This window comes from Pagrus pagrus, assembly GCF_965226575.1.
Source record: "Pagrus pagrus genome assembly, chromosome: 4".
In the NCBI taxonomy this organism is placed as follows: domain Eukaryota; kingdom Metazoa; phylum Chordata; class Actinopteri; order Spariformes; family Sparidae; genus Pagrus; species Pagrus pagrus.
In genome coordinates, this window is record NC_140188.1 from 10,008,163 (window position 1) to 10,035,328 (window position 27,166).

The 27,166-nt window shown below is 40.5% G+C and overlaps 1 protein-coding gene across 1 annotated transcript in view; it reads right to left on the minus strand.

The window, feature by feature from the left end:
- Positions 1-8,322: 8,322 nt before the first annotated feature.
- rtn4rl1b (reticulon 4 receptor-like 1b) overlaps positions 8,323-27,166 on the minus strand; it is a 155,681-nt gene continuing 136,837 nt past the window's right edge. Inside the window, exons 2-3 of the mRNA XM_084350327.1 lie at positions 12,153-12,604; positions 8,323-11,211 (exon numbers count right to left, since the gene is read on the minus strand). Of these exons, the coding sequence (XP_084206453.1) occupies positions 10,318-11,211; positions 12,153-12,604 (1,346 nt within the window). The 3' untranslated portion in view covers positions 8,323-10,317. The remainder of the gene's footprint in view (positions 11,212-12,152; positions 12,605-27,166) is intronic.

Sequence of the window (27,166 nt, forward strand, 5' to 3'; positions counted from 1 at the left end):
AAATTCCTGGTCCAACTTTAAAGACATCGTTTTTTGCTGGACCAGCTCAGGTCCCTGATGCATAAAATTCACTTATAAACTGATATAAATGTATCTTTATTGATGATAGACATGAATTTAAATGTAATGGTGTTCCTCATTAATTATTGACATACACTTTATGTTACTTCTCCTCTGAAGTCTGTGAAGCAGGGGAGGGAAATGTTACGGGTTTCCACTAATAATTGTTATCAAAGAAATACAGCCACAAAAGCGATTTATTGGTATTACACAAAGTCCTAAATAGCAGCTGAGAAATGAATGACAAATCTCTACTAAGTAGCTCCTGAGTAATGATGATTCAAGATTTTCAAAGACTTCTTCTCTCTGGTTTATTATTAATGAACTAATTGTGGATTCCCAGTAAACATTAGCAGATACAGTACTTACCGTCATTATTGTGGGATGATTCTACTTTACTTGGGTGGAAGATGATAAGTAAGAGGGATTAACTTCTTAGTAGAAGCCATCACTTTTTTTGAGGAAGCACAAGGGAGTTTAAGTAATTAGTAATGAATGAGTAGTTACCAAGTGTAAACCCACTGTGATTGTGTGTGGACCACCATTTTGAAGCCTCTAGTTTGGCATTAGGACCATCAACATCTTGACTATATGTGGATGAGAGGGTAGAGCTGGGGAGGATATCCTGATTCATTTATTTATTTAAATCATTGAACCCTCATTTACAATGGTGCAGAGGTATGGGCATGAAATCTATCAAATACAGCTGAGATCAGAACGGAAAAATGTATATTTATATTTATAAAAATAAAAATCAGGATAAAATAAACAGTGTTAAAAGGTCAAAATGTAGATGTGCTATGAGACCAATAAACGAGTAAATCCATGTGAAAAAAAATCATTTTGCAATTAAACCTTTGAATTGTGTGGACACGCCGTGGTAGCGACTGTTAATCACAAGGTGGCCACGCCCTAAAGCATACCCTGCTTTATCGCCTATTTTACTTTAAATGCAACCATAGTTTAAAAAATGAACATCGTGCTGTATTGAAGAAAACTTGCAACTAGCAATTGAGACCGTAAACTCCTTTGGAAACTGTGTACTGAGGTAATAAGTCAAGTGAGAAGTATGGTCATTTTCTCATAAGCTCATATGCAACGGGTTTTTGTTGCCCCCTGCTTGCTGTTAATAATAATGCATTTATTTATTCACGTTTCAGACCCACAAGCTCCATCCATAGTTCACACAGTCAATGGTAGTTACTCGTTTTGTGGCGAAGAGGTAATCAGGAATGACTCCTGAAGAAAGTGGTCGATTCACAGATCAACTAATCATTACATAATGACTCAAGTCTGCTCACCTGAAACTCATTACCGTCTCCTCCATTTAGAGTTAATAAGCAACCTACTTAATCGCCAATCATCGGGTCAGGTCACAAAGTCTCTGTTACCGCACTGATCATCAATGAGCTGCAAATGAGTTTTCATGAATGGGTAAAACACAGCAAAATGTTGGGCAAACTGCTGCAATTCTTACTCTGACAACACAGACCAGAGTGAGCTTCAATGCAAGTTCACCATGCTTTATTCACCAATGTCTTCCACTATCTCGCCTTCATGAGGGTGAGTAAACAGCTCCAAACATCTGCTCACTTCGAGACAGACTTCTTAAAGACGCCTCGCTTCTGAAATGCTGCCACCGGACATCTGAACGCGGTGCAGGTGGAACGTGACGCTTCCGCATCCAGGACACCTGTTTGTTTTCCCTCCAATAAACTGTTTATCAGGCTCAGCTACTGGCTGCTTGATGATTTGTCTGTCTGTTTCTTGCCTTGTTGGTCCTCTTTGTAGAACTGCCCTTTGTGTTCCTGGATCTCAACAATTACTCTGGAGAATAACAAGATTTAGAAGTTTTTCTGGTAAATCAGCTCAAGCCATGGGCACCGCGGAGCACATAACAGTCAGCATTTTCCGCATGTGGAGGTGTGATTCATGAAAAGTAACACTGCATCAACAAGATCCTCCCTCCTCCATTCTAGCAAGAAAGAAATAATTAAACCTAGATGTATTGTTAGGGAGAAACATGCCACGCTGACTTTCAGTAATTTTTCTGCATATTCTGTCTGACTTGAGGTCAAACATGAGAGGATTAGCGAGCCTCTAATCCATGCAGGTAGTGGTGTGGCCTTGGGCTGCTCAAGTCCTCTCAGTTTAGTATGCAGGCTGGGCTGGTTTGCAGAACTGGAGCACAGCACCGCTCAGGGGGGATTTTAAGCTAAATAAATAGAGAAAATAAAAGAGCCGGAATAAGAAAGGGGGTTTTATGGAGAAAAGAGGTGATATTAGCTTTGTGATTGAGTGGGGAGAGTGGGACTCGGGGAGGGAGAGGGAGTAGGTGCAAGTGTTGTGGCATTTTTGTGGTGTGTCTGCTCTTAATTATCGTGTCCCACCAGTGCGGCGTCTTCCAATCCCAGCTCACCCACTTTCTCCATCTCCTTTTTCAATTTTGTAATTGCTTGGTTTTAATTAAAGCCACACAGAAGTGACAGCGAGTCAATTAAAAGCCAAGAAATGTGTGTGATAGTCAAAAGGCTGCCTTTTTTGGGGGCACTGAGAGAGAGAGAGAGTATTGTTTTCAGAACAGTGTCATGCCTTAGGATGAATCAACAAACTGCTTCTCTCCCTCCTGCATGAATAAGTGATGTGAAATCCTACATGCAGGTTTCTATATCGGGAGGCTGCTGTGGGGATGTGTGGAGCTATGTTTGTTTCTACATACTATATGGTACATTATATGAAGACTGCGAGGGTGCTACTTTTTACTTTCTCGGTTTCTTTCTCACTCCTTGACTGTGATACCACGTCTGGTCATGTCCCCTTTGTGTGTCATTTCCTCCCGCATGAATCCCAGCCAATTCCCCTCCCTCTAACCGCTCAATTACCAATGTACTGTACCCTCCCGCTCGCTCTCCCTCCGCTTCTCTCATTTTCTTAATGATACCACATTCCACGTTTTTTTTTTTAGGACTTATCCCTCCTCGTCCAATTTTAATTATGCAGCAGCGTTTTGGCTCTGGCTTCTAACGATATACTGTCCGTGTCCCTACCTGTTTTCACACGGGGGATCTCCCAGCTGAACTGGGTCCTGACTCCATGCGCTGATGGCTCCTAGATTTCCTCTCACAATGAGACAATTACAATTACGTCCCCGCCTTTGATGTGCTTTCCAAATAACTGGGTCAAGTCAGATGAGAGTATCTGTGAGTCGGATACTAGTTTACCTCAAAGTGGAGGGAAATCAAACAATTCTGTGTAACACTCACCACCAACGAGATAACTCCAGCTGGAAATGGTTGCATCAGTACTTTACTTTTAAGTGCCACTGATTTATAGGCTCATGTACTCCAGCTTCATTAGTGTAATGAGCATGTTTAGAAAAAGTGGTGTTGTGTCATTTTTCGCAGAAAAACTTGCTGAGCTTACTATAGATTAGTAAAATTAGATATAAATCAATGACACAAATAATTACATTTAGCAGATGTTTTTATCCAAAGCAGCTTACAGTAATTCATACATACAGTGATGGCGGTGGCTGCCGTGCAAGGTGCTAACCAGCACATCAGGAGCAGGATGATGAAGGACATTCTCCAAAGTTAAAGTTATATTTGAAGATGGAAAATTGCTATATCATTGTTTCCAAAAAGTTGAACATAATCTTAACTTGAGGTCCACTTCCTGTGCTGTTCACTGACTCCTGTTGAACAACCTTGACCTCTTTCCAGTTGATGCTCTGACTGGTTTTAGACCCATGTTGACAAACAGCTGATGCTCGGAACATCTAGCAAAGGTTTTCACATCACAAGGAGTCAAACCTTTTACCATCTTAAAAGGATAGTTGGGCAGTTCTGGAAAATATGATTATAAGCTTTCAGGCAGAGGCTTAGATGAGAAGTTTGATACTGTCCTTGTGTGTTTCTTCCAACCATGGCAACAGTGGTGCTTAGCTGGTAGCTCCTTCAAATTTAGATACTTTTAAACATATTTTTTTGCTTTACTAATGAAACCAGTATTTCCCATGACAGACATAAATTCATCAGCATTTGATAAGAAAGCACAGCTTTTAGATTAGGGGCAGCAGATTTGCCCATGGCATTTGTATACCATCCAACCTGACCAGCTGTGTGTGAGTAAGTTTATAGGTCTGTGTGTGCTGGACACACACTGTTTTTGGAAATAACATTTCATCTAGAGGGGGGGGATCCAGGATGGGAACAATGCTAATCCAGCTTTGATTTAAGGAAAGGAAATGAAGCCAGGTCTCTGTAAAGATGTGGGCACAACATCCCTGATCACGCTGTTGCACTCAAGGGGAGGTCCGTGATCCAAGCTGACAAATGTACCTCAAAAATTATCCCTACAGCGGGACACAGAAAGGTGGACTCTGTTTTTACATCACTGATGCTTTGTGCTCGCACATAGTCAAAGTTGATGGACAGTGATTACCTGATGTCAAACTTTTAATGTCAGGTTGTCAACCATTTCATTACTGCCATTATTCTCCCAGATGCAAATAAGAAGAAAAGGCACTACAATCACCTTGAACCTTTTTTCTGCCTTTTTTGAACAAGTCTCTGGTCATATTTATTTACTGACATTTTTATATTTACCAATCAAAGTGTTTGTTATTATTACTGTTACTTTAGTTAACCGTTTAAAAATTGCTTTAGCCTCCTTTGATATACATGAATGAACAAATTAGCCTGTAGCCTGATAATTTCACTGAATTTCTATTTTACCTCACCCTCAACGATTTAAGGTGGCATACATCACGGTACAATACATTCAATAAGAAACACATTAGAAGGTGCACATTAGAATAAGCATTGCAACGGCAAAATGTAATGGCAAACATAAGACAAATGTCCAACCAGTTTTGAACAAATATTTCAGCCATTTTTGAAATAAGAGCTATTAAATGAATGTTTGTTTTCAGCTGCCACTAAATGAGTAATATCGTTAACGTTTTGGATTAAAATACATCTGCGTTGCTCTTTCATCTGGCACCTGTGATCCAGGAGGGGGGCGAGTGCGACTTTCTGCAGGTTGGTGGAAACTTTAACACTTGTGTATCATCATTACATCAATACTAAGCACAAGGCGGTGTCTGTTCTGCTTTCTGAGACATTTTAACATCCATGACTCTCCAACATGGTGTTTGTGTATAACCAGTCTGCACGCAATGGGCACAGGCTGCCATCTTTAATACCATCGTGAAATGATCAGTTTGAGTGAACATTTTCAAAGCTTTGACAGCTTCATTCAGGGTAAAAATGAAATGTCATGTGTTTACTTCATTGGTTTCATTTTGGTGGCCTGACTGTTGGAAACTCTCCCAGCTGGTGCTCCAGTGACAGGGGCTGAGCAAAAAGACTACATGGGGAGGGTGAGGGACCGTGTATTTGTCAGCACTTCACTCCAATCATTCTGTTCAAAACACATTCCTACGCAGCCATGATCTGGGTTTAGTACCAAATGTGCCACATGTGGTTAACAGTGAAAGATTCAGGGCTTTGCTGAAAACATCGACCCATAAGCACACCCCTGGTGCTGCTTATGCTTTGTACAAAGACAGGCTCGCTATTTTTCACTAATAATGGTTACTGCCGGTTTACTGGTTACAGGTTTAGTTTTGTCCTCAAAGAGGGGACAAAAATGATGTACAACTGGTGTCTACAGAATGAAAAAAGGCCATTTTAGCCACTTCACAGTTTTTTTTTTCAAATCTATAACTGTTATACAGTTATGAAAAATGCTGAGGACACGTTTTGAAATGTTTGAAAGTGGTTTTGTATCTGATCTGACACTAGACTGTGTTAAAGGTGTACTTTGTAGATTAAGGCCAGAATTCTGAGGCAGCTTCAGTAGGGGGCAGCATATCACCAGAGTAACAGACACCACAAAAAAAAAAAAAGAAAAAATGAGTGTGAAAAAAAATTCCTGGATAAAAGTTTTCTAGGAAAATATTTTTTCATGTGTGAACAAGAGTATAATTTTTCTTTTTGAAAAAAGAAAATTCTTGAAAAAAAACAATTCTAGAAGTTTTTATTACAAGTGAAAAAAATGTTTTGCAAAAAAGTAAAAAAAATAATTCCACTCTGCTTCACACATGAAATTTTTTTTTTACCTCAGTTTTAGAAAAATGTAAAAAAAAAAAAAAAAAAAAAAAAGTTATTTTAAAGTTATCACAAATGAAAACCGAAATTTTGAAAGAAAAAAAATTCTACTGAAAATATTTTTTTCACTCAGTTTCTTGCATGAAAAAAAAATTCTCTTGGAAAACATTTTTACTTTCTTCAAGTTCCAGAAACTTTCTTCCCCTCAGTTTTATAAAAAATGTAAAAAAATAAAATTAAAAAAAGTCTTTTCCTAGCAAAAAAGAAAAAGAAAATTTTTGAATTTTTTTTTTCTAGGAGAAGTTTTTATTACAAGTGAAATCCTTTTTTTTTTTTTTTATTCTCCTGAAACAATTTTTTTTACTCAGTTTCTTACATGAAAAAAATGTAAGAGTGAGTGATTTTTGATTTTTAAATTATTATTCTATTTTTTTTTTTTTTTACATTTTTATAAAACTAAGGGGAAAAAAGTTAGAAGGATTATCTGCACAAACTTTTTTTCACCAGTTCTTTAGTCAAAAATACAGGAGAGAAAACATTTTTTTAGATCAGACTTGAAAATGGATCACTTCCATAATATGTAGATGTCTTTGACATTATGTCAACACTGTTGTTCCTTCACAATCTGCTGATGATGTTCCAGGTTCCTTTGGTGGAAATGTGAATTTTACCCTGAAAGGAGTCAGTACATCATTAATTCAAATGAATCTCTTCCATATAAAATTAAAACTACATTTAACCCAGTCAGTGTTTATGTAAAAATGTAAATTACTCCATGTCCATTACTGCTGTAAGCACATAAGCATGTTTGTTCTCACATTTATGAAGTCACTTTTATTGGTGCATTGCTTAATTTTTCCCCGAAATTACAGTGATGGATGTTTTAGTGCATGTGGACGAGCTGATTAGAGACTCCACACCCCATCAGCTTCTGCAAATAGTTACAAATGGATGCAGGGATACCTCATATTTTTCCAGTTTATCATTTAACATCTCATTCAGCTCATTCAGACGAGAAAATTACCCTTAGCTGACTTTGGACTTGATTATTATGAATGAGATTAACTTGTAGTCTGGAAAAATCTTCATAAACGCTGTATATATGTTATGATATGATATTTTTTAAATGGTGAAAAGTAGTTTAACTGTATACCTCATCATCATAACTAGAGAATTGGCAGGATTTGAATGTGGGCTCTAGCTAATGCAAATCGTGCTAAAATTTAGTGTAATGAAATTGGATGTAGATGGCGCAGATTTGATTGCTTCATTTTCACAGTTTATGGGCCGTTCCTGATATGAAATGTTTAATCTTGTGACCAAAAAGAATGATTTCACTGAGTTATGTAAAGTCAAAGCAGAACTCGTAGTAAAGTAGTTATGAGGTGGTTGTTGGATTGAGCTGGGAGGGGGTAAAAACTGCTGGTGGTGAGTAGATAAACATCAAACACTCCAGACCTGCTATCAGTTAAAATATAATTACACAGCACTCTCATCCATGCATATAACCACTCCTTCTATGCTCATTCATCATTTAACTGAATTCAGAGAAGAAAATTTAATGGAACACTTACTAGCGGATCAATTTCTATCACAGCGAGAGGAACGTAAAGAAGAGGAAATAGGATTCATGTTCTAAAGGCCCATTAATAATAATAATAGGCTGCAATATCTACAGATTCCATGTGACACTTTCATTAATATCCTTACTGCTTTTCAGTGATTTATTGAACGGCAATATATCACACTATGGTCCGCGTGTCATCTTTGAACGTCCCTTCTCCCCTGAACTTATTATGTGTTTAACTTCTGTATGTTGTTGCACTTATATTCCACTAATATTTACATTATAAGCTTTACATAAATCCTGGATGAGCACAGGAAGGAAGAGGGGATCTGTTCGGAGGAAGCAGCAAGTTTAGCCAGCAGGGGCTGATCAGGGGAGACAAATTGCTAACCGCTGCAAAGACAGAGCCGGAAACAGGATGGGAAAAAGGCTAAACTTGCTGACAGAATCGATTTTTGGGCTTAAATGAATTAAAACGAAATAAAGGCGAGAAAAGAGGGGATCAAGGATGCCTTTAACTTTGTCCAAACAGGCCTTTAAAACCTTAAATGCAGCAATAAACAGACTCAGACTGCAACGGTAGACATAAGAAGATATAGATTTTAATATCTTTATAAACATTTTTGTACTGTTGTTGTTTTCTGATGATAACTTACTGAACAATTGAATTATGGCAAAGAAAGAAGATGAGGAGGCATACAGTAGAACGAGAAAGAGGGAGGTGAGGAATTGTGCATCGACAAATCAAAGGCTCTAAAAATATAACATGAAAAATACGTAAATAAACAAATCACCAGAAAATCCAAAAAAAAAAAATCGAAAGACTCCTCCTGACGGGAGGAGCAGGAAACCCTGTTATCATCATCAATGTCACTGATATTGTTTTTCTCATAGTAATACAGTAAATGATTAATATCAGCACTGCAAGAAGTCCTCTTGTCTCCATTGTTACAGTTCACATCATTGATACAAACACCATCTTATCAGTAGATTTAAGGGAGGCACAAAAGCTCCAGAAGTACAGCAAGGCGTCCGGTAATTGTCCATCTGTCGATCAGCATTGAACTGTATCGCCTTGTTACTTCAGAAGCGATTGTCTTTGTCTTGGATCCCCACATCCATGAACAATCGCATCAGTCAATTAAGAGGCGCAATTCTCTCTGCATGATCCTCATTTAGCCATGCTCCATTGAAAGTGTTTTTTTTTTTTCATCTTTTACTGATCACACGAGTCAGTCACGGCACACACACATTTTTTTTCTCGAGTCTTGGTCTCGTATCCTTTGAAGTTAAGTGATTAAGAAAAAAAAATGTGTTCCTCACGTTCTCAGTGAGGCGGGGTACAGTATACGCCCTCGCTGAGGAGGCATCAGTTCAGTGCGACCTCACTGGGAAGCTGAGAAAGCCCCGTCTGACCCCTCGACCTCTAAGGCTCCTGTCGGCCCTGCAGCAGGGATATCTGTCTCTAGGTCCATTTTGTGTCGTAGAAAAAATCAAATGAACAACATCTGACACGAGATATAGACAGACTCGTCAATATTCACAGCTTGATCTCCCAGAGACACACATTGTTTTTCCAAGCAAATGAAAATAGCGCATGGCAGTCCTTGTCATCTTGAAACAATTAGCAGCCTAATATTCAGTTGCACAGAAGGAGAGACACAAATGAAGATGGAAGCCGAGTTGTGTGACGAGATGTAATACCGATGTGGAATACTGTTACATAGGCAGAAAGTTGGTACAGCACCTGAAGAGCCAGCTTTAGGTAGAGAGTAGTTGTTACAATTTGCTAGAGCCAACCGTCAGCTCTGTTTCCAACACCTGTGGCTATAGATTTCCATTTTGTTGTGAGAATGGCACATTTCTATGTCTGATACGACGTTATTAATTTATTGCCATGCTTGTTCTTCACCTCTTTTATGAGTAACACTGACACCCAATTGTTCGCGTCTGTTGTTTGCAAAGGATGCAACAGAAAAATGCTCCTGGCAGACAGGATGAGCGAGGATTCATGTTCATCTACTTCCCATTTGTACCTTCTTCATGACAATTAACAAACTGAACTGAAAATGAAAGCTGAGTGGAGCACTTGTCTTAGCTTATCTGTCTCAGAGCTAACTAGCTAGCAAGTTCCACCTGTTTGCTCAGTCATCTCTTCCTCTTTTACTCCATTTACACCAAATTTTGGTCATCTGAGCTCCAGCTGAGTGAGAAACAGAAGTTTAAAAAAAATAATATATATATATATATATATATTTATATATATATGCCAAGACATATGAGGATGAAATCATACTGGCATAAGTGGCAGTGCAAGCTTGTTCTGCGTTAACCTTTTCTCATCCTCTGACTCTCAGTCCCTCCGATTTTTGTGCTGTGAGTCTCTCTGTTGTAGATGTTTGATGCTTTGATGCCCTGTTTCAGTCTGAACAGTAAAGCTCCCTACACAACATTTACACATATAATCACACTCACACACACATACAGAAAAGACACACAGGCCTTGTAGTGCAGGAGCAAGAGAGGGTCTGAGGGCTGTGTTTTTTTGTGATTAGCATTTGCCAAACCCTCTGTAGGTCAACGGAGGATGTAGTCAATATTTGTCGTTACCAAGGCCACAAAGAGGGCAAAGACATGTAGTAAGGACTGGGATGAGGTTGCCCTATTGTTGGCTTGCTGAACCCCACTTGGGGGACGAACAGTGGTCCGGGGAGTGCACTTGTGCTTCCTCCGCGTGACGGTGCCGTCCGGAGACGTGTGGTCATGTTTCCCACCGTCTGTGAAATCTGGGGAGGAATCCTCCTTGTCTGCCATGACCTCCTTCGAGTGGTGAACTTCATTGTCACCCTTCCCCTTGCTCACCCTGTTACGAGGCTTTGTGCAGTTCCGAGGTCGGCCAGGCCTCGAGGGGTGCACTATGTGGGTCTGCCCTCCAGAGCCCACCACTACTCCGCGATTCATAGACGGATTCACCGTGCCAGATAAATTGTTAGTCTGGGCTCTGGACTCCGAGTTAGGAACAGTTGGTGAACAGTTTGGGAAGTCCTCCTTGCGCAGCTCCTTGAGGTCTTTCCCAACCAAATCAGACGGGGCATGACAACCCACTGAAGACGTCGAACCTCGGAAACGTTTCAACCATTCCCATAGCGACAGGGCCTTGCAGTCACACGACCAGGGGTTGTCGTTGAGGCGCAGGTATTCCAAGGCGGGCAGCGTGTCCAGGCACTGTCCGGACAGCTGTATCAGAGAGTTGTTGAACAGGTAGAGGGTGGTGAGACGTTTCAGGTCATGGAAGGCCAGGCGGTCGACCCACTCAATCTGGTTCTGGTGCAGAAGCAGTCGGTCCAAAGCTCGGAGGCCTCTGAATGTGTTCTGGTTAATGCTCCACAGGCGGTTTCCATGCAGGAACAGGTGGCTCAGGTTGTGGAGGTCCATGAATGTGTCATCCTGCAGGAACTTCAGATGATTCTCCTGAGAGAGCACACAAGATCAAGATTACATATTAGACAATGTGTTCATTCCAAAATTAATGTCCTGTATTCCTGTAACCTAACTTGTGCCTTCATGCCATTAATTCTACTGGCCAGTGTCGGACTCAGGATGTTTGAAGGGCAGGGGCGAAAAAATAGAACGGGCACCAGATGTATGCATTGGGGCCAGAGCTAATGGCCTAAATACTCTAATGCACTGTCCATCTGACCATTTTTATATCCTGTTGCCTTCAGGAAACCATTATTGTCACAAAATGGCAGAAAATAGAGCTGCAATAATTATTTGCATTGCTGATAAATCTGTTTTTTTTCACGAATAATTGATAAATAGTTTACAATGTCGCACAAATTGTGAAAAATTGTCATTATCATTTCCCAGAGCCCAAAGTGGCGTCTTCAAATTGCTTTATTTGTTCACAAACAGTCAAAACCCAAAGACTCTTCATTTACTATCATGAATGACAAAGAAAAGCAGCACATCCTTACATTAAAGAAGCCATACCAAGCAAATGTTTGACATTTTTGCTTGAAAATTGACTGAAGTGACTGAAAGCTTCTCCAAATGGATTTTCTTTTACTCGACTAATCGATTTATCAAATAATCGCTGCAGCTCTAGTGCTCAATGAATAATCATGACACCAGACAATCTGAGAAGTAATGTGTTAAAAACATTTGGATTTGACACCATAGAAGGAAAAATGGTGGCTGTTTGCTGATGTTGTTGGCAGCTTGTCACTCAAGTGAGCAGCGGAGGCACTGAACAGAACATTAACTCTGCAACATAATTTAGGATTAGTCTACGTGGGCTGTGTTAGAATTATTTAAAATAAAGTCAGTGCTGGTTCAAATTTCTCCTGAAGGGTGGCAGCTCTAATAGAGTCTTGGTGACAAATGAACCAGAATGAAACTGTATAGTGTACCTGCAAGTAGAGATACTGCAGGTTTCTGAGGCCTTGGAAGATGTTATTAGGAAGTGAACTGAGCCCACAGCGGTAGAGGTGTAGCGCATTGAGCCGACTCAGCCCATGAAAGGTGTCTTCAGCCAAGGAGCGCAGGTGGCGGTTGTCTCCCAGATCCAGCTCCTCGAGCACCGTGAAGCCGTGGAAGGTGGAGGGCTCGATGTATGTGATGTTATTGGAGTAGATCCAGAGAGTGACCAGGTCGGAGCTGAAGTGGCCCCGGAGTAAGCGATGGATCTTATTGTTCTGTAAGAAGATGCGCTCGCTGTCAGGAGGAATGCCTTCGGGGACCGACAGGAAGTTGTGGGCTTGGCAGGAGACGGTGCTGGGCGCGGTGTAGCAGATACAGTGACGGGGGCAGGACCAGGACAACTCGAGCCCACAGAGAACCAGCAGGAACTCCAGCCCGCAGCCTGCAGAGAGCACACAAAGAGACATTTAACATTTTTTGCAAATTAGAGGAGGTTTTTTTCAAATTTTGTGGAACTTTATGGAACCATGGCTACTGCAAAACATCACAGGGTAATTGCCTGGAGGGGAGGCATGATTAACACCTGTCATGAGGTCTGCATCTGTTGTCCTGTTGTTACCTGACAGTATATAAGTGTAAAAATCTGAAAGTCTGGAGAGAACAGGGCATAACCAAAGTCATTACAATTTATCCTTGAGGGACCTTGGATAGCTGTAGCAAGGTCCAAGACAATAAATCTAACAGACCCTTTGACCATGAATCTCTGATTAAAGTTTAATGACAATAGTTGAGATATTTCAGTCAGGACCAAACTGTTTGACCAACCAAAAAACCAACAGACTGACATTGCCATCCCACGCTGCTAGTGTGACTAAAAGTTGATATTCTAGTATGGACTGGTGCCACAGAAAACCAGTCAGGAAACAAGAACAGTGAGCAGAATCCATGAGCGATTGAGTCATGATTTTGCAAAACAAATTCACATTCTGATTTTCTGCCAAACAGAGACATGTGTGGCTCAGCCTTGATCCATTTTGTGTTTCGTTTCTTCGGTTTCAGTGATTGTCTCTCTGACTGGTTCAACTTGCTACACATATGGACCTTATCCGTCACAGTTTACTAACCGAATCCACCGAGTGTGTAGGCCCACAATGAGCAGTCTATTGAAGAGAGCAAACGATAACACCTGCTCCAGTGAGTCACAAGACATCTCAGTGAAGCTGATTGGATCCCTGGTGCAACACTCTTGTCTGATTCGACACATATGCGGCAATTTCATAAATTACCCTTTCTAATATTCTGCCACCTTAGGGAGATGTGCTATTAAGAGTCCAATCCCTTCCTTCCCCGAGTCCATTGGCACTACTTTGCAGCGAGCGGAGGCTGTAATCAGTCTTTTTTGTGCTGTTAAATGGGGCGTGGAATGCTTATTTAAACTGGTAGTAAGCTGCTCTGAGGCGCTTTCTGATCGGTGACATGATTCCCTAGATCCTTTAGACGGGAGATGTGACTTATCCACAGTCTCATCAGAAATGAGCACAAACTCACAGCCCGTCATGAAACTTCCATCTGACAACCCCTGGCTGTCTTCTACTCAATTTATTATTCACAGCATAGCAGAGGCCTGATTCGCTGCTTCTAATCGATACGCCTCTGTTGCCTTTTAACTCACCCTGTAATCCTGGGTCTTTTATGCTGGAAATTCAGGAGCTGCAGAATTACTCTCCACCAACAGACAGGCGTATTTATCTAATGTATTTTCTCGCCAAACTGTGGCTAAGCTGTGACATTCAGCATCTGACTCCACTGACCTTTAACAGTAATTCTCTGTGTCTAGTTGCGGAGCTGTGTGTCACCTGAACAGGAGCGTGCTCTCCTGGGCACGGATCTAATCCTATTTGTTAAGCCCTGCTACTGGGCAACAATGGAAATGCGTGCATCCTCCTAAATCAGAAATGTGCCCACTAAATGAGGTGATTCTTCACGGTTGAGCGCTGTCAAAAAGGCTGAATGTGAGTGTTCATGTGTGCTGATATGCATGCGAGTATGTTGGAGGACATGTCGTGCCATGAAAGCTTGGCTTTACTCATGACCTGCGTCACGACACGGATGCTTTAGGTGTATTACCGGCTGTATCCGCATTTGTCACACAGTCAAGACCAAACAAGAGTGCTGTTCCATCGCAGCAGTTTTTATCTCAATCCTTCTCTCTACTCGCCACTTCCATGAAGATGTATCAAGCGTGGCACCTATCGACTGAGTAAATCAGGGGGAAACATTTTGCATCACTTTCGGGAAATATAGGTTCGCTTTATTTATCAGACAAATAAGCAAGACGAGACAATTCCTCCAGCTGCTGTTCGAGGAGCATTTGCATTAAAGGTACTTGAGACGCAGCTTCTCTGTAATTTGCTCATATTTTTTTTTTCATACCGTTGACCCTCACAGTAGAAGCATTCTTATAAAGAGCACACACAACGTAACCAATTTAATCTGCCTTCTGCTTTTACATTTGCTCCGAGATGAAATAACGCTTGTTTCAATCACCTGTCTTAGCGGGGATTCATCCTAGAGATTCCATTATTCATAAAACTGATTCATAAGACCTTCTCTCACTCCAGTAATTATATTTTTCCAGGCCTTAAACTATTTCCATTAACACTTTACTTCATGCATGTCAATAGAATTAGGCAGCAGATTTCTAACGGGAAAATGATCAGAGCGTGCGAGAGACAGACAGTGATAAGTGTGATACACGGGCAGAGCGAGGGGATGAGAATGTAGATGGTGCCCAGATAGTGAGACAATTTGAATCAGTGATCCGCTAATCACGTTGGACACAAGGATGTGCCTCCTCTCCCATCACTCTCTGCAGCTTGTCAGGACAAAGTAATAGATTCTTTATCCTGCTTAATCGGTTTCTCTAAAATGGCTATTTTTGTTTTTTCTTTACTGCTGTGCACAAAACCTCTATTTATAGTAAAAAAAAAGTGGCTGATATAGGGTAGGTTATCTTCCTACTTTCATTTCCTGTGCACAGAAGCTTTCCACTTCCTCTCTGATGAGGCTTATACTAGATGTGAATTTATGATGCGAATGCTCTTCAGATTAACGCATCTCTCCTGTGCATGCAGATTGAGCGGCGAGGGAGAATGATACACCGTTCGCTCTTGTTTTCAGCCACACTGAGGCCACGTGCGCTCCCTTTTGAAGCTGGCACAACACGCACCTCCACTGGAGACTCAAATACCTGCCAGCTCACTGATCTCAGCATCCCATAAACACACAAAACGCCACTTAAAACACAGATGTTAATGTAAATAAACCACCATGGCACACACACTATAACACTCAAAACACTATTTTAAAGACTAGTTCCCAGATGTATTTAGACCCTGATGTCACGGGAATACTATGTGTAATTTACCGCACGTATAAGCCTTCTATGGATACACTAAGACATTAACATGTACGTCAGGTTTGAGAGTGAATTAGGGAAAGATCATGTCAGCGTGAAAAGCATAAAAGGCTTAATGACGCTTGTTTACAGAGCTTTGAATACGGAGGCTGGTTACGAGCACAGAGGAAGAAATACGCATTGTGTGGGAATGCTGTCCTTAAATGAAAATGTAAGAAATTAATGTGTGTCATAACTGCATTGTGCGCTCACACAATGAGCCATTCAGCTCAAATTGTGTTTTATAAATAGCTTTGGACGCAGTGGAGCATACATATGCCAATAGTGCCTATTGGAATTTGGCAGAATAAAGGGGAGGCTCTGAAAGGGAGATAATGTGTTTTTGGAAAGGGAAAGACGCGGCTATTTCTGGTCGCAGCCCGGGCTGTGTTTTAACACACTCGTCACAACTCTTTCACCTCCGAGTCTCTCCGCCCGTTTTCCTCCCCACTGATTACTGATGACAGATGCTATTGATAGCTCTTCACAGGCACAATCACGTTTTGACCCCGTGACCTCGTCATCAGCGAGTTCCCTTTTTTCTTTGGCGCTGTAGAAACGGAAATAGATAAATAAATGAATAAAACACAATGGCTCGGGTCCCCTGACAGACTGAGAAGTGACTGTGTAGAATAGCAGTGAGGCATAGTTCACACTAGATTTGCCCTCATGAATAACACATCTCTGCTAATAGGAGGGAAATGGTACGTCTGTAGAGCTGCATGACTCTGCCCATCATTAGACTGGACAAACTCAATTTCCTGTGTCTCTCTAAAGACTCTGATAAGCACCCTGGTGTTTTCGCTGCTGCTATTCGCCGATTCTAAATAATGCCTCTACTCATTCCTCACTCAAAAGGTGTTGACTGTCATCTCTGTGCACACAGTGGTTATTAATGGTAAAGCAATATATTAGATTATTGGTTTAATGTGCTTATTCTTCTGGGGAGCAGGGATTAAAACCCATCTGACAGAATGTATACAGTGTCAATATCACCATGTGGAGCTCAATGTGCCGTCTCTGAATGTAATAGTCTGTAAGATTATACTCCGCAATATTCAGTATATGTTATAACAGCGGCTTGCAGTTCGACTCTCCATATCTCTGCCACGAAACATCTGTATTCGACGGAAGCCCTGAGAGGCAAGTGAAGAATTTATGTGTTTTCAATCCATTTCCTTTGAAAATAAGTTTGATAAACTAAAATAAAAGTCTAATAACTAATAAGTCTGGTCAAAAAGCTTTTTTTTGCCAGGATTATCTTTGTAAGAATAGTGGTGCACTTGAGCCTCTTGTGGTCAAAATGAGTATTACAAAAACAAACACAAAAAAGTCTCCTGCCAAACTTTTTTTTACTCAGTTTCACAAATGAAAAAACGAAACATTTGTTCCCCTGAATTTTTTTTCCACTCAGGAAATGTATTTTTTCACTCAGTACCACACACAAGCACAAAACTAAAAACTAAAACATCTCTCTCTCTCTCTCTCTCTCTCTCTCTCTCTTTTTCATGTGTTTTCCCAGATGAAAACAAAATTAACTTAGAAAGATTATCCTGGTAAAAAAAACCAACAACTTTTATTTCCCAACCAGTTCTCAAGTCATACAAAGAGGAGAGAAAAACAATTTAAATCTGACGAAAAAAAAAATTAATCACCAGAGAAAACACATTTCTTCACTTGCCCCCCAGGTACAATCTTATCCATACAGGGTTGGAAGTAATGGAGTATTCAGGTCCTTTACTTTAGTAAAAGTATTAATACCACACTGAAATTACTCCACTACATACAAAACATGACTTCAGTAAAAGTATATAAGTATTATCAGCAAAGTATCAAAAGTGTAAGTACTGATTCAGCAGTAAAATGTTCCCTGTCTGTGTTTTATATATCATGGAGTACTGCTGCATTAATGTCTATGTTGCATTTTCCTGCTGCAGATGTTTAATGTGAAGCTCATTTGAACTACTTTATATACTGTTGGATGATTTATTCTACATCAATGCATTGTCATATATTCTCATGGTTTTGGTTTTTGGTTTGTCATTTCCTGTTTCCACAAATACATATACATACATACAAACTGAAATATGCTTTTATAACCTCTCATGTCCCCAATGAAATTAAACGGGAAACTAAAAGATAGACAAACAAAAGAAACCTGCAGGTGTCAGGCTATTTGAACAACGCACTTAAATAAGCACGGCCCAGATGCAGGTGACCTAGTTGAGGGGTGACTTTTGATGGTCACTCATCTAGGTTGAAGAATAAACACAATTTCCCTCAACTAGAAATAACCAGGGCAACAAACAAATCTCAATGGGGCCTAAACAGACCAGAGTTTCCAGCAGACAATCTGTTGGGATGAGGTACTGTATACAGTGTGTCAAGGACAGATTCAAAATGGGCATAAGTCACAGACATGGGTGCTGTTCCCACCTCTCTTAAGCCTTCACAAAGAGGGCATCATCACAACCTGATTATCTGGGAGGGGAATGCCCCAAGCTCCTCTCGCTCATTAATTAAGAGCCAGTCTCCACAGGTGATCTGAATCCTCTGCAATCAATCCAGAGGGATTTTGAAATTCAGCCAAAATAAAAAAAAAAAAAAAAAAAGACAGCAAGTACTACACAATGGGACTGCTACATGTTTGTAGCATCGCTGTCCTGTGAGAGCCACATTTCTCTTAAATGTCAACTTTTCTTGAGAAAAACAAGCCCCGTTTTCAGCTTTGTGACAAGTCTTCTAGTTAATCCAAGAGGGTTTTAAATACTTTATTTAGCGTAAGAAGTAGGAGAATGTCTTCCAGTAAAGGAACACTTCATCCTTCAGTTTATTTGAAACACTGAAAATCACCACATTTAGAGAAAAATGGTTTTCAGTGGATAAGAATGGTATGAGTTCTTACTTAAAAGTAACTAAAGCTACTAATATTTTCCTCTGAGATGTAGTGGAGCAAAAGTTTGAAGTTGCTTAATGGAAACACTCAAGTAAAGTCTCTTGAATTTGTATTTAAAGGTGCAATATGTAAGAATAAACAAGCAGGGGGCTGCATATCACCAGAGTAACCGCTAACTGCTGCTGGGTTAGCTGCCATTATCTGTTAGCTCTTTTAGCCGTGCAGCTAATGGTCCTGACTGGGAGCTCGTAGTAGCTAGCTTCAGTAGATATCTCTGCAACACAATATAAAGTCATCTTTGAGATAATATCAAAACTCTCGCTTCACAATATGTACAAACAAGTTCATTTTTGCATTTTTTAAATAACAATTCTTACATATTGCATCTTTAAGTGAAGTGCTTAAGGTAATGTGCTTAGTAACAGTCCACTGCTGGTTTAGCTGCCAACAAAATTAGAATTAAAATAAAAGGTGACATTATACATTTGCCATCTCGCTAAAAAATAACGTATTAAAGCAATTTGTTTGTATTTAAACCAAGTCCAGACTTAAAATATGTGACTGTTAATGGTCCAGGTGGAGGTTGTGTACATAATTCGGGAGTCCCTGATAAGTTATTCTGCAGTGTCGATGAAAAAACAAAGAGAAAGCTATTAACAAAAACCTTTAGCTTATCATTCTGCTGTCATGTCATGCAAGCTGCCAGGCTTTAATATTAGATGATGTGGTAATAATAACTGCAGTATTACTGCAAATGTTTACATACTGCCATCTGTTCAGAGCACATTAGCTGCTCATGTATTTTTATGCACCTATAATATGCTCATATCATAAACTCACGACACAGTGACTTTATTTAATCTCTTAATAGACCCGGACAAAATCAAACAATATAAACTGAATACTTGAAATGCTACAGTGAGGACTTGCATCTATAAATTGCCAGCTTTACATAACATCAGTTTCTGTTTGTATAAGCCTTGATTTCACAGCAAGTTGCCTCTGCTATTTCCTGTGTGGGTCAATGATTGCATATTTATTTTAATCAACGGTGTTGGAACAAAAGCAAGAGTGCAAAAAAAAAAAAAAACTACAAAAAGGAGGCAGGTTTATTCTTAAAGGGAAAAGAAACAGCAATAATGGCACCAAACTAATACTTTCACTCAAGCTGTTTCTCATTACCATTTTAAAAGAATGTCTCTGTTGACTTGTTAAAAGCACTGATTGCTGCCATTATTTTCTGACTGAACAGCAGACTCACACATGAACACTCCTGCCAACAGCTGTGACCAGCAACACTTCTGCCCGGGAATATCTTTTTATTTTTTGTTTGTTTTTTTTGTTTTTTTTCCACAGCCTACTGCAGAACGTTATAGATTTTGTCTCATTTGCCATTCCCCGGCACCACTGCAGGCAATATTGCCTCATAAGGTTGCCTGACTATTCTTCTAGAGAATGAAAGGAAAATGGGGGGAGAACAATGACAATGCGGAGATCTCACAGAAATGCGGCAGAATGGAACTGTTTCAGAAATACATCACGTCGCTGTGATATTCTTCGGGTGCAGAGGCATCAACAACCTGAGAGATTGCTTACAAAGTGCACGAGTGTTTGTGTGTTTCTGTCTGTGTGCGAGCGACTGGTCTCATCTCTTATCGCTTATCTCATGCTGGCACGCTACAAATAAATTAGGTCACGCAGAGATGATTGTATAATTAGTATGTACAATGAATTACAAAATATTAAGGGTGTCTCCTCCATAATGAGTCTTTTTTTTTTTTATTTTAAAGATCCTCGTTCCAGTTTCCATAAACGTTTCTGTCTCTTTTTCTTCATTTCCTTCCTTGTGATGGATATGGATTTTATGAGAAAGATCAATCAGCTTTTACCTCTCTTCACCTCATCTCCCTACTTCATAAAAATACTTTTTAATACTTTGAACATTAGGGATATTATAAAAATGTTCAGACACTCAAGTGAAATTGAAACCATCAGGGCTTGCTCTATTGATTTCCTCTCGCTTGTTCTTTTCCATGTGCGAGTTCTTTGATTCGTGCCATGTGTGTCGGCACAATATGTGCTGTGAAACTGTAAATTGTCAACACTTCCTGCACGTTAATTATGATTTGATCATTCTGTCGGGTTGGCTTCGTATCGAGGGACGGGACTGCTTCATGTTTCTGACTGCATCCCTGCCGAAGCAGAAGGACGGCTGAAGTCAAAGAGAGGAGGTGAGGACCGGAGCCCAGTCACATAGCAGGTTGGCGCACAGTGTGCCAAGTTATGTCGGGGGTTAAATGGACCAGAGTGTTCCTCACATTATTGATATTTATGTCTGTTAAGTGCCATTTTTATGGCTGTTTGATATTGTGGGCAGCAGTGGCTGGTCAATGAGGCGGTGCTGTCGATAAATCTCTGCAGTCACTATTTGGAATGGACAAAGCGAGAGAAGAGAGTAAAGACATGGTGAGAAACCGCAGATAGAGACAGAAGATCAGAGGTAAGCATACCTGCCAACCTTGAGACCTCAGAATTAAGGAGGATTTCGGAAACCAAAGTGGAGGTCTGAAGGGTCCTAACTTCAAAAAAAATTTAGTTTCAGAGACTTTGAAACACTGCAACAGCAATGTCATTTCATATAATTTACATTTTAACATTTATTTTTCAGAAAACAATGCAGATTAATTCGCCCCTCTAGCATAAAGTAAAATTCATCATACATTCATTCATTATCTGCCCCTGACCTTAGAGAGTCACAGCACTGCCCTACAGCATCTTCTGATGATTGACGCAGCAGGATCCCTGTGATTAACAGAAAATATAGATGTGGCTGAATATACAAAACGCATGCCCCCTCCCTTTAATACGGTAATTCTTCTCTTCAGGACATCTGAGTTTGTGTAAGTATTTCTTTCTCTTTTCCATTTTAGTGTGCGTCTCTCACTCAATGGGGAGGACGAGCACAGTAGACTGCATGCTGTACAGTGCCAGAAACAAGGTGTGAAAATGTGTCATAAACCAGGTGAAATATAGGAGAACTGTGACCCCGGGAGGAAACCAGGAGATGGCAATGAAACCCTCCGTACTTGTCAAACCTCCCGGGAAAACCGTGAGGGATGACAAGTATGGAGGGATGACCCGAACGGTGATGCATGAGGCTCTCACAAACACATGTAAAACCAAGCAATCAAACTGAGGAGTAGTTCAGAAAAAGGCAGAGGGGATGTGAGTGACAGCAGTCTTTCTCAGGTTGAGGAATCAGAGTGCCTAAAAATAACTCCTTCAAACAACAAGCAGCACCATATGGAGCACGCACAGAATAAACAGGATGATTTGTGGAGAGTGTGCAGGTGAATAAAGCTCATTTATCTTCAAAGATAGAACGCGAAGATGCTGAGTAAAGCCAGGCGGATGGCTGATAGCTAAGCTGTCCACAGATGTTCAATACCTACATTTTAATTAACACGCTTAATGGATGGCTAGTAGGTGCTAATTCCACTCGCTTACACTCACAGGCGCATCAGTACCCGCGAGTCTTTTTCTCTTCACGCCTTCACAGCATTCTGTTAGACGCCACACGGGATGCATGTACACGTATACATACAGCACACACACACCATGCATGTACGAATACACACGGGCACATTAGCCGAATCACTGCTGTTAAGGGCACTACTATCAGCAAGCAACTACGTTCATTCATCACGACAGCAAGCCAAACATATTGCACTCCCTGTAGCGGTGTTACACTGCACCGGCCAAACCTAACGAATGGTTCTGCAAAACCTACATAAATCATCCAAGTGTATATATATATGTGGTTGAGATAGTGATAGAGAGCATTTATAATGCAATTCCCGCTAGTGGAGAGGCTAATAATTATCTTTCATGGTTGAAGGTGTTTGATATAATCTAGGGGCTCTTCAAATGCAGAGAAATCTTCACAGTCTGTTTCACAATATACACGATGGCTCTCTGGTATCAGCGTCATATCACAGTGGCAGTAAAATGCATGGTAAATCTAGTCTCATTATCACAACATATGGCAAATTCTAGTTCCATTAATTTCTGGATTAAGGGGCAACAACATGTGCCAGATTCTTAACAGGTCCCCGTGTGCCCATATGGATTTTTGTAACAAGAGTCTCAATGAGTCACATTTTCATTTATTTATTCTTTGCCATTTTGCCTGAGAGCTCTTTGCTTTGAGTGACACTCAAGCAGCACCAGAGTCACTGAGGCCTCGAAGCCCCTCATTAATTCTGCTTATAAGTCAATCAACCAACAAGGATCCATAGTCATTTAATTAATAATTTTGGCTCCACACTGGGGAAAGGTAGTGTTTCATTTTGTTCAAAAACTCATTGCACCCACTTGTACAGCTTTGACAAATTTAGGATGAAATAGAAAATAATGAGGGCAAAGAACATAACATTTCTAATCAATGTCTTTATAGACACAAATACAGGTAGCTGTATATAACTACTAAAATTTAGTGTAATTATTTCAAATTAATTTAAGCACATGAAGTGATCATACTGGTTGAATTGCAGACTACCTCCAGAAAATAATTAATAGTGGCTTTAGAAAAATGCAAGGCTATTTCTTAGGCTGTTGTGAAGACCATCACCTTTCCAGCTGACTATTAAAACATGCCTAGACTTCTATTTTTTAAATCAGATTTACAGTGAAAATCTGGTTTTGGTGGGCAGAATACACAGATTTAATATGGATAAACTGAGAAAACAATTACCATGGTTTTGGTTTTTAGTTTAAATGTTTCCTGTTTTATTTTGTAGGGTTCATCCTTGTGTCATGTTGTCACTTTCCACTTCCTGTCTTTGTCTTTTTCTCGTGTTTCCTGCCCTCATCAGTGTTCCCCGAGCTTCATCGTGGTTTATACTTCATTTAATTTTGTTTTTCTCCTTATTTATTTTTTTGCCCAGGCCTGTTTTTGTCAGGTTTTTGCCTGCCTCTGATATTTTTTTGGACTGCACCTCCTTATCATTAAAGCTCACTTTGTTTTTCTGCCTGCCTGCTTTGGTGTTTTGCTTTTGGGTCCTTTGGCTAAGATTTTATAGCAAAAGTAGTCCCATTCAATCACCACTTACAACCAACTAGGAGTATGTGGTTATGTCTGTGTCAGCAGAGAGACTCTGTCCTCTGCCTGTATTTTATTATTATTTTGCCGTGTTTGAGACATTTGAGTCAGCAATTTAAGCAAGCGGCGGTCTTTGACGACCTGGGAATGAGGCTCAACAAACAATTATCTTTCTCCAGAATTGCTTACTGCACCTTTGACTAGTGTGTTTACAAACTGCAACCGACAAATCCTGCATACAATACGGTGCCGTTAAGTGACTGCTGTTAATTAAGTTGCCCTTTTATAGTTAGACCAGGCCCATCTGAGTCTGTCACACACTGAGCATAAGGACACTAATCACACACACCAACGTTCTGCCTCCTGTTTCACACGCTTGGGACACAGTTGTACTCGGTTACGCAACGTGTGGGGCTGAGTTTACAGCTTTTTTAGCAGCAGGCCGGACGGTTGTCAGTCTCCCCGGCTGGTCCGGTCGCTGCGTCTTGTTCAATCATGTATGTGAATGACAGAGTGCAACACAGCCAATCATGGTGTGTCTCTGTCAGAGTGACAGCTGAGTGGTGGTGATGCTGTGACGGGCGAGCAGACAGATGGAGAGGAAAGCAGCAAATTACAAAACATGCCATCGACAAAATACTGTACTGACTCCACTTAAAGGTCCAGTCTGTAGGATTCAGGGGCAGAAATGTAATATAATACTTAATATTATTTTCTCAATTGTTGTGTTGTTTTTTACCATATGAGCCTTACAGACCTCTTACATGGTGTTATTATTCTGTCGCCATTACATTGCTTCATCATCATTTACTTCATAATGATACATTAAAGCACAAAACGTGTCTATTGCCAGTTTAACGTAATAAAGAAGTAAAGAGAGGTTGTTTTCAAGAGCAGCTCTGTATTTGAGGAAACAGGGGCTGGTACAGCAGTTGCTCCATGAACCAGACCGGGACCTAGTTACAAGCCATGTGTCGGCGAGCATCTGACTTATGAAGAATCTGAGCAGGGCATTCAATCATTACCAGCTCCAGGGCTGGTGCTCTTTAGCTCACCCTGTGCTTTGATGTTTCTCTGGAAGGGGCCAAACAAAATAGTGGAATTTCCCAAAGGAGTTAGCAAATTAACAGAGTGTTTAGAAAAGCAGAGCAGAACGGCCAGAGCAGGGCTGTAGCCAAAAGTTCGGAAAAATAATCTTCTTTTGGGATTCACAGCAGACACAAAAAAATACAATAACGCTCCAATCAGTTTAATAACATGCGGATGTAGCCCACAATTTGTCTCAATCTGCTCTGATTTTTATCTCGGTGTCCCTCGTTTCAGATACCTGTCAGCTGAAACACTATAATCTGTGCGAGGATGTCCTGGGAGCCGTTTGCTGCATGACTTAACAATGTCCATGTGCTAACATGAATAATTTCACGTTATTCACCAGGTAAATATTCAATTTGTTTTAGCTCCTGAGTTGTTATTGTGTTGCTGCCTGGTTATCAGCAGGAAAAAAGAGAGTAAATTGTATTGCTGAGTGTTTTGTTAACTCCGAGACGTGTTTTCCTCAATGTCAACAACCTCCGTTCCGCCATCTCGTCATTTTTATATCAGGCATTGTTGCGATTCAAAGGCTCAATCATGGTTTAGCTACTTGAAACTGTTGATTAAAGTTGCATCACGTTGACATGTGTAAGGAATGACATTCTCTAACCTTGGAGACACCCGCAACACATTCTGGCATGCCACTAAAAGCTTTTATGGATTAATGATTTAGAAGCTGCACAGCTCAGCTTTGGAACATCGGTACAAACCAATACCTGCTCTGAAAGGTGGCATTTTCCAGTTCACTAGTCTCCACCTCCTGGCACCCCTTACATGTTTCTCTTAAGACAAACTGTAAGGTACCCTCCTGCTGCAGCAGCTGCCTCCTTGCATACAAACCTCACGCGCCCTAGATTCAGCAGATCAATTATTCATGGCAGGTGAGAGATTGGTGCTCCGTGTACGTAAAGGCACAAGCGCACACATACTAAGAAATTTCAACGGTCTCAACTAATGGCTTCAAAGAGGCAAGGAGAAATGTGAAATCAGGCAGAAAAGTGTGCGAGGGAACGAGAATGCATTGTGGCTCATTAGTTCAAGAGACAGAGGGATGACCAAGAGATGAAGAGGACGCACCGGGCGGTAGTCAGAGCTGAAAGACAGCCTTGAGGGAGGACGGAGCACACAGCACAGGCATGAGTGCACACAGAGACAGGTACAGTAGTCAGTGGTGGGATGTAACTAAGTACATTTACAAATTACTTTACCATTTAATATTTTTGCACAAAACATACAAAGAACTTATAAAATATGCAAGTAGGCTACAGCTGATTATATTAGTCAATCAATTAGTCAACTGGCAGAAACTTAATTGACAATTGACAATAGTCAGTTATTTTACTTTTAATACTAGGTGCATTAGGTGCATTTTCCTGATTATACTTGCATACTTTTACTAACATTTTCAATGCAGGACCTTTACTTGTATCAAACTATTTGTACACAGTGGTGCTCTCACTTTTACTTTAAGCAAAGGATCTGATTACTTCCTCCACCACTGACAGCAGTCATACATACATATACCAATACAGTGCACATTGATGGACTACAACCCATGAAGTAAACAATATGCTACATGTCCACTGCATTAAGTAGATGCCAGCAGGATAAAGAAGTTCTCTAGTATCAAAAGTTTGCAGGAGGACAATAGATAACTTACAGCAGATACAATGGATTCAGTTGGTGACCCAGACTCAGATGTACCGAAACTTTCACAGAAACTTCACAAACAGCTCCAGAACCATGATTCACGTTCGACTTGATGATATACTCAATATGCAAAGACAAAATCAAACCACCAATAAATTGCTGAATATGTGACTTCGGGTCTTTTTAGGAGTTATGACAAAGCAACATTAGAAGTAAAGAGTATAACTTACATACAATCAGACTTCTTTATGAAACCAGTGGAGTCACCCACTGCCAGCCTTTGAAAGGAATGCAGATTTAAGTCACGTCTGCAGTGGCTTTACTTTTTCAGACCCAGAAACAATATTTATACAGTCTGGTTTCTTAGACATTTTGATTTGTTTTGCTTCACTCTGGGCCGCCTCTTGAGTCCATTGTAGTCGCTGTGAATCAAGCGACTACACATGCTGCAGCTGCAAATGTTAAAAGCATCTAATACATCAAAAGACAGGTGCAGTATTCCTTTAAGCAGAGACTCAAATTCTCATAAATCAACAAAGTGTGCATGGATATAAATACATCATGTAACCATCTGTGAAGGCTTTTCTCACTTAATCATACTGCCGCACTTCCTGATAAAATCTGCATTTGCACCAGTTGATTGGGGAAGACATGTCAGATTGTGGACGAAATTAGACTGTTTGTGTGTTTTCCTCGGCGAGGGCGGGGGAGTGCGAACACAAGAACACAACAGAATACAAAAGAGCAGAAGAAAAGAAGCAGTGTGGAAGAAGGGAAGTGGGAGACCTTGATCTTAAGAGAGTAATCC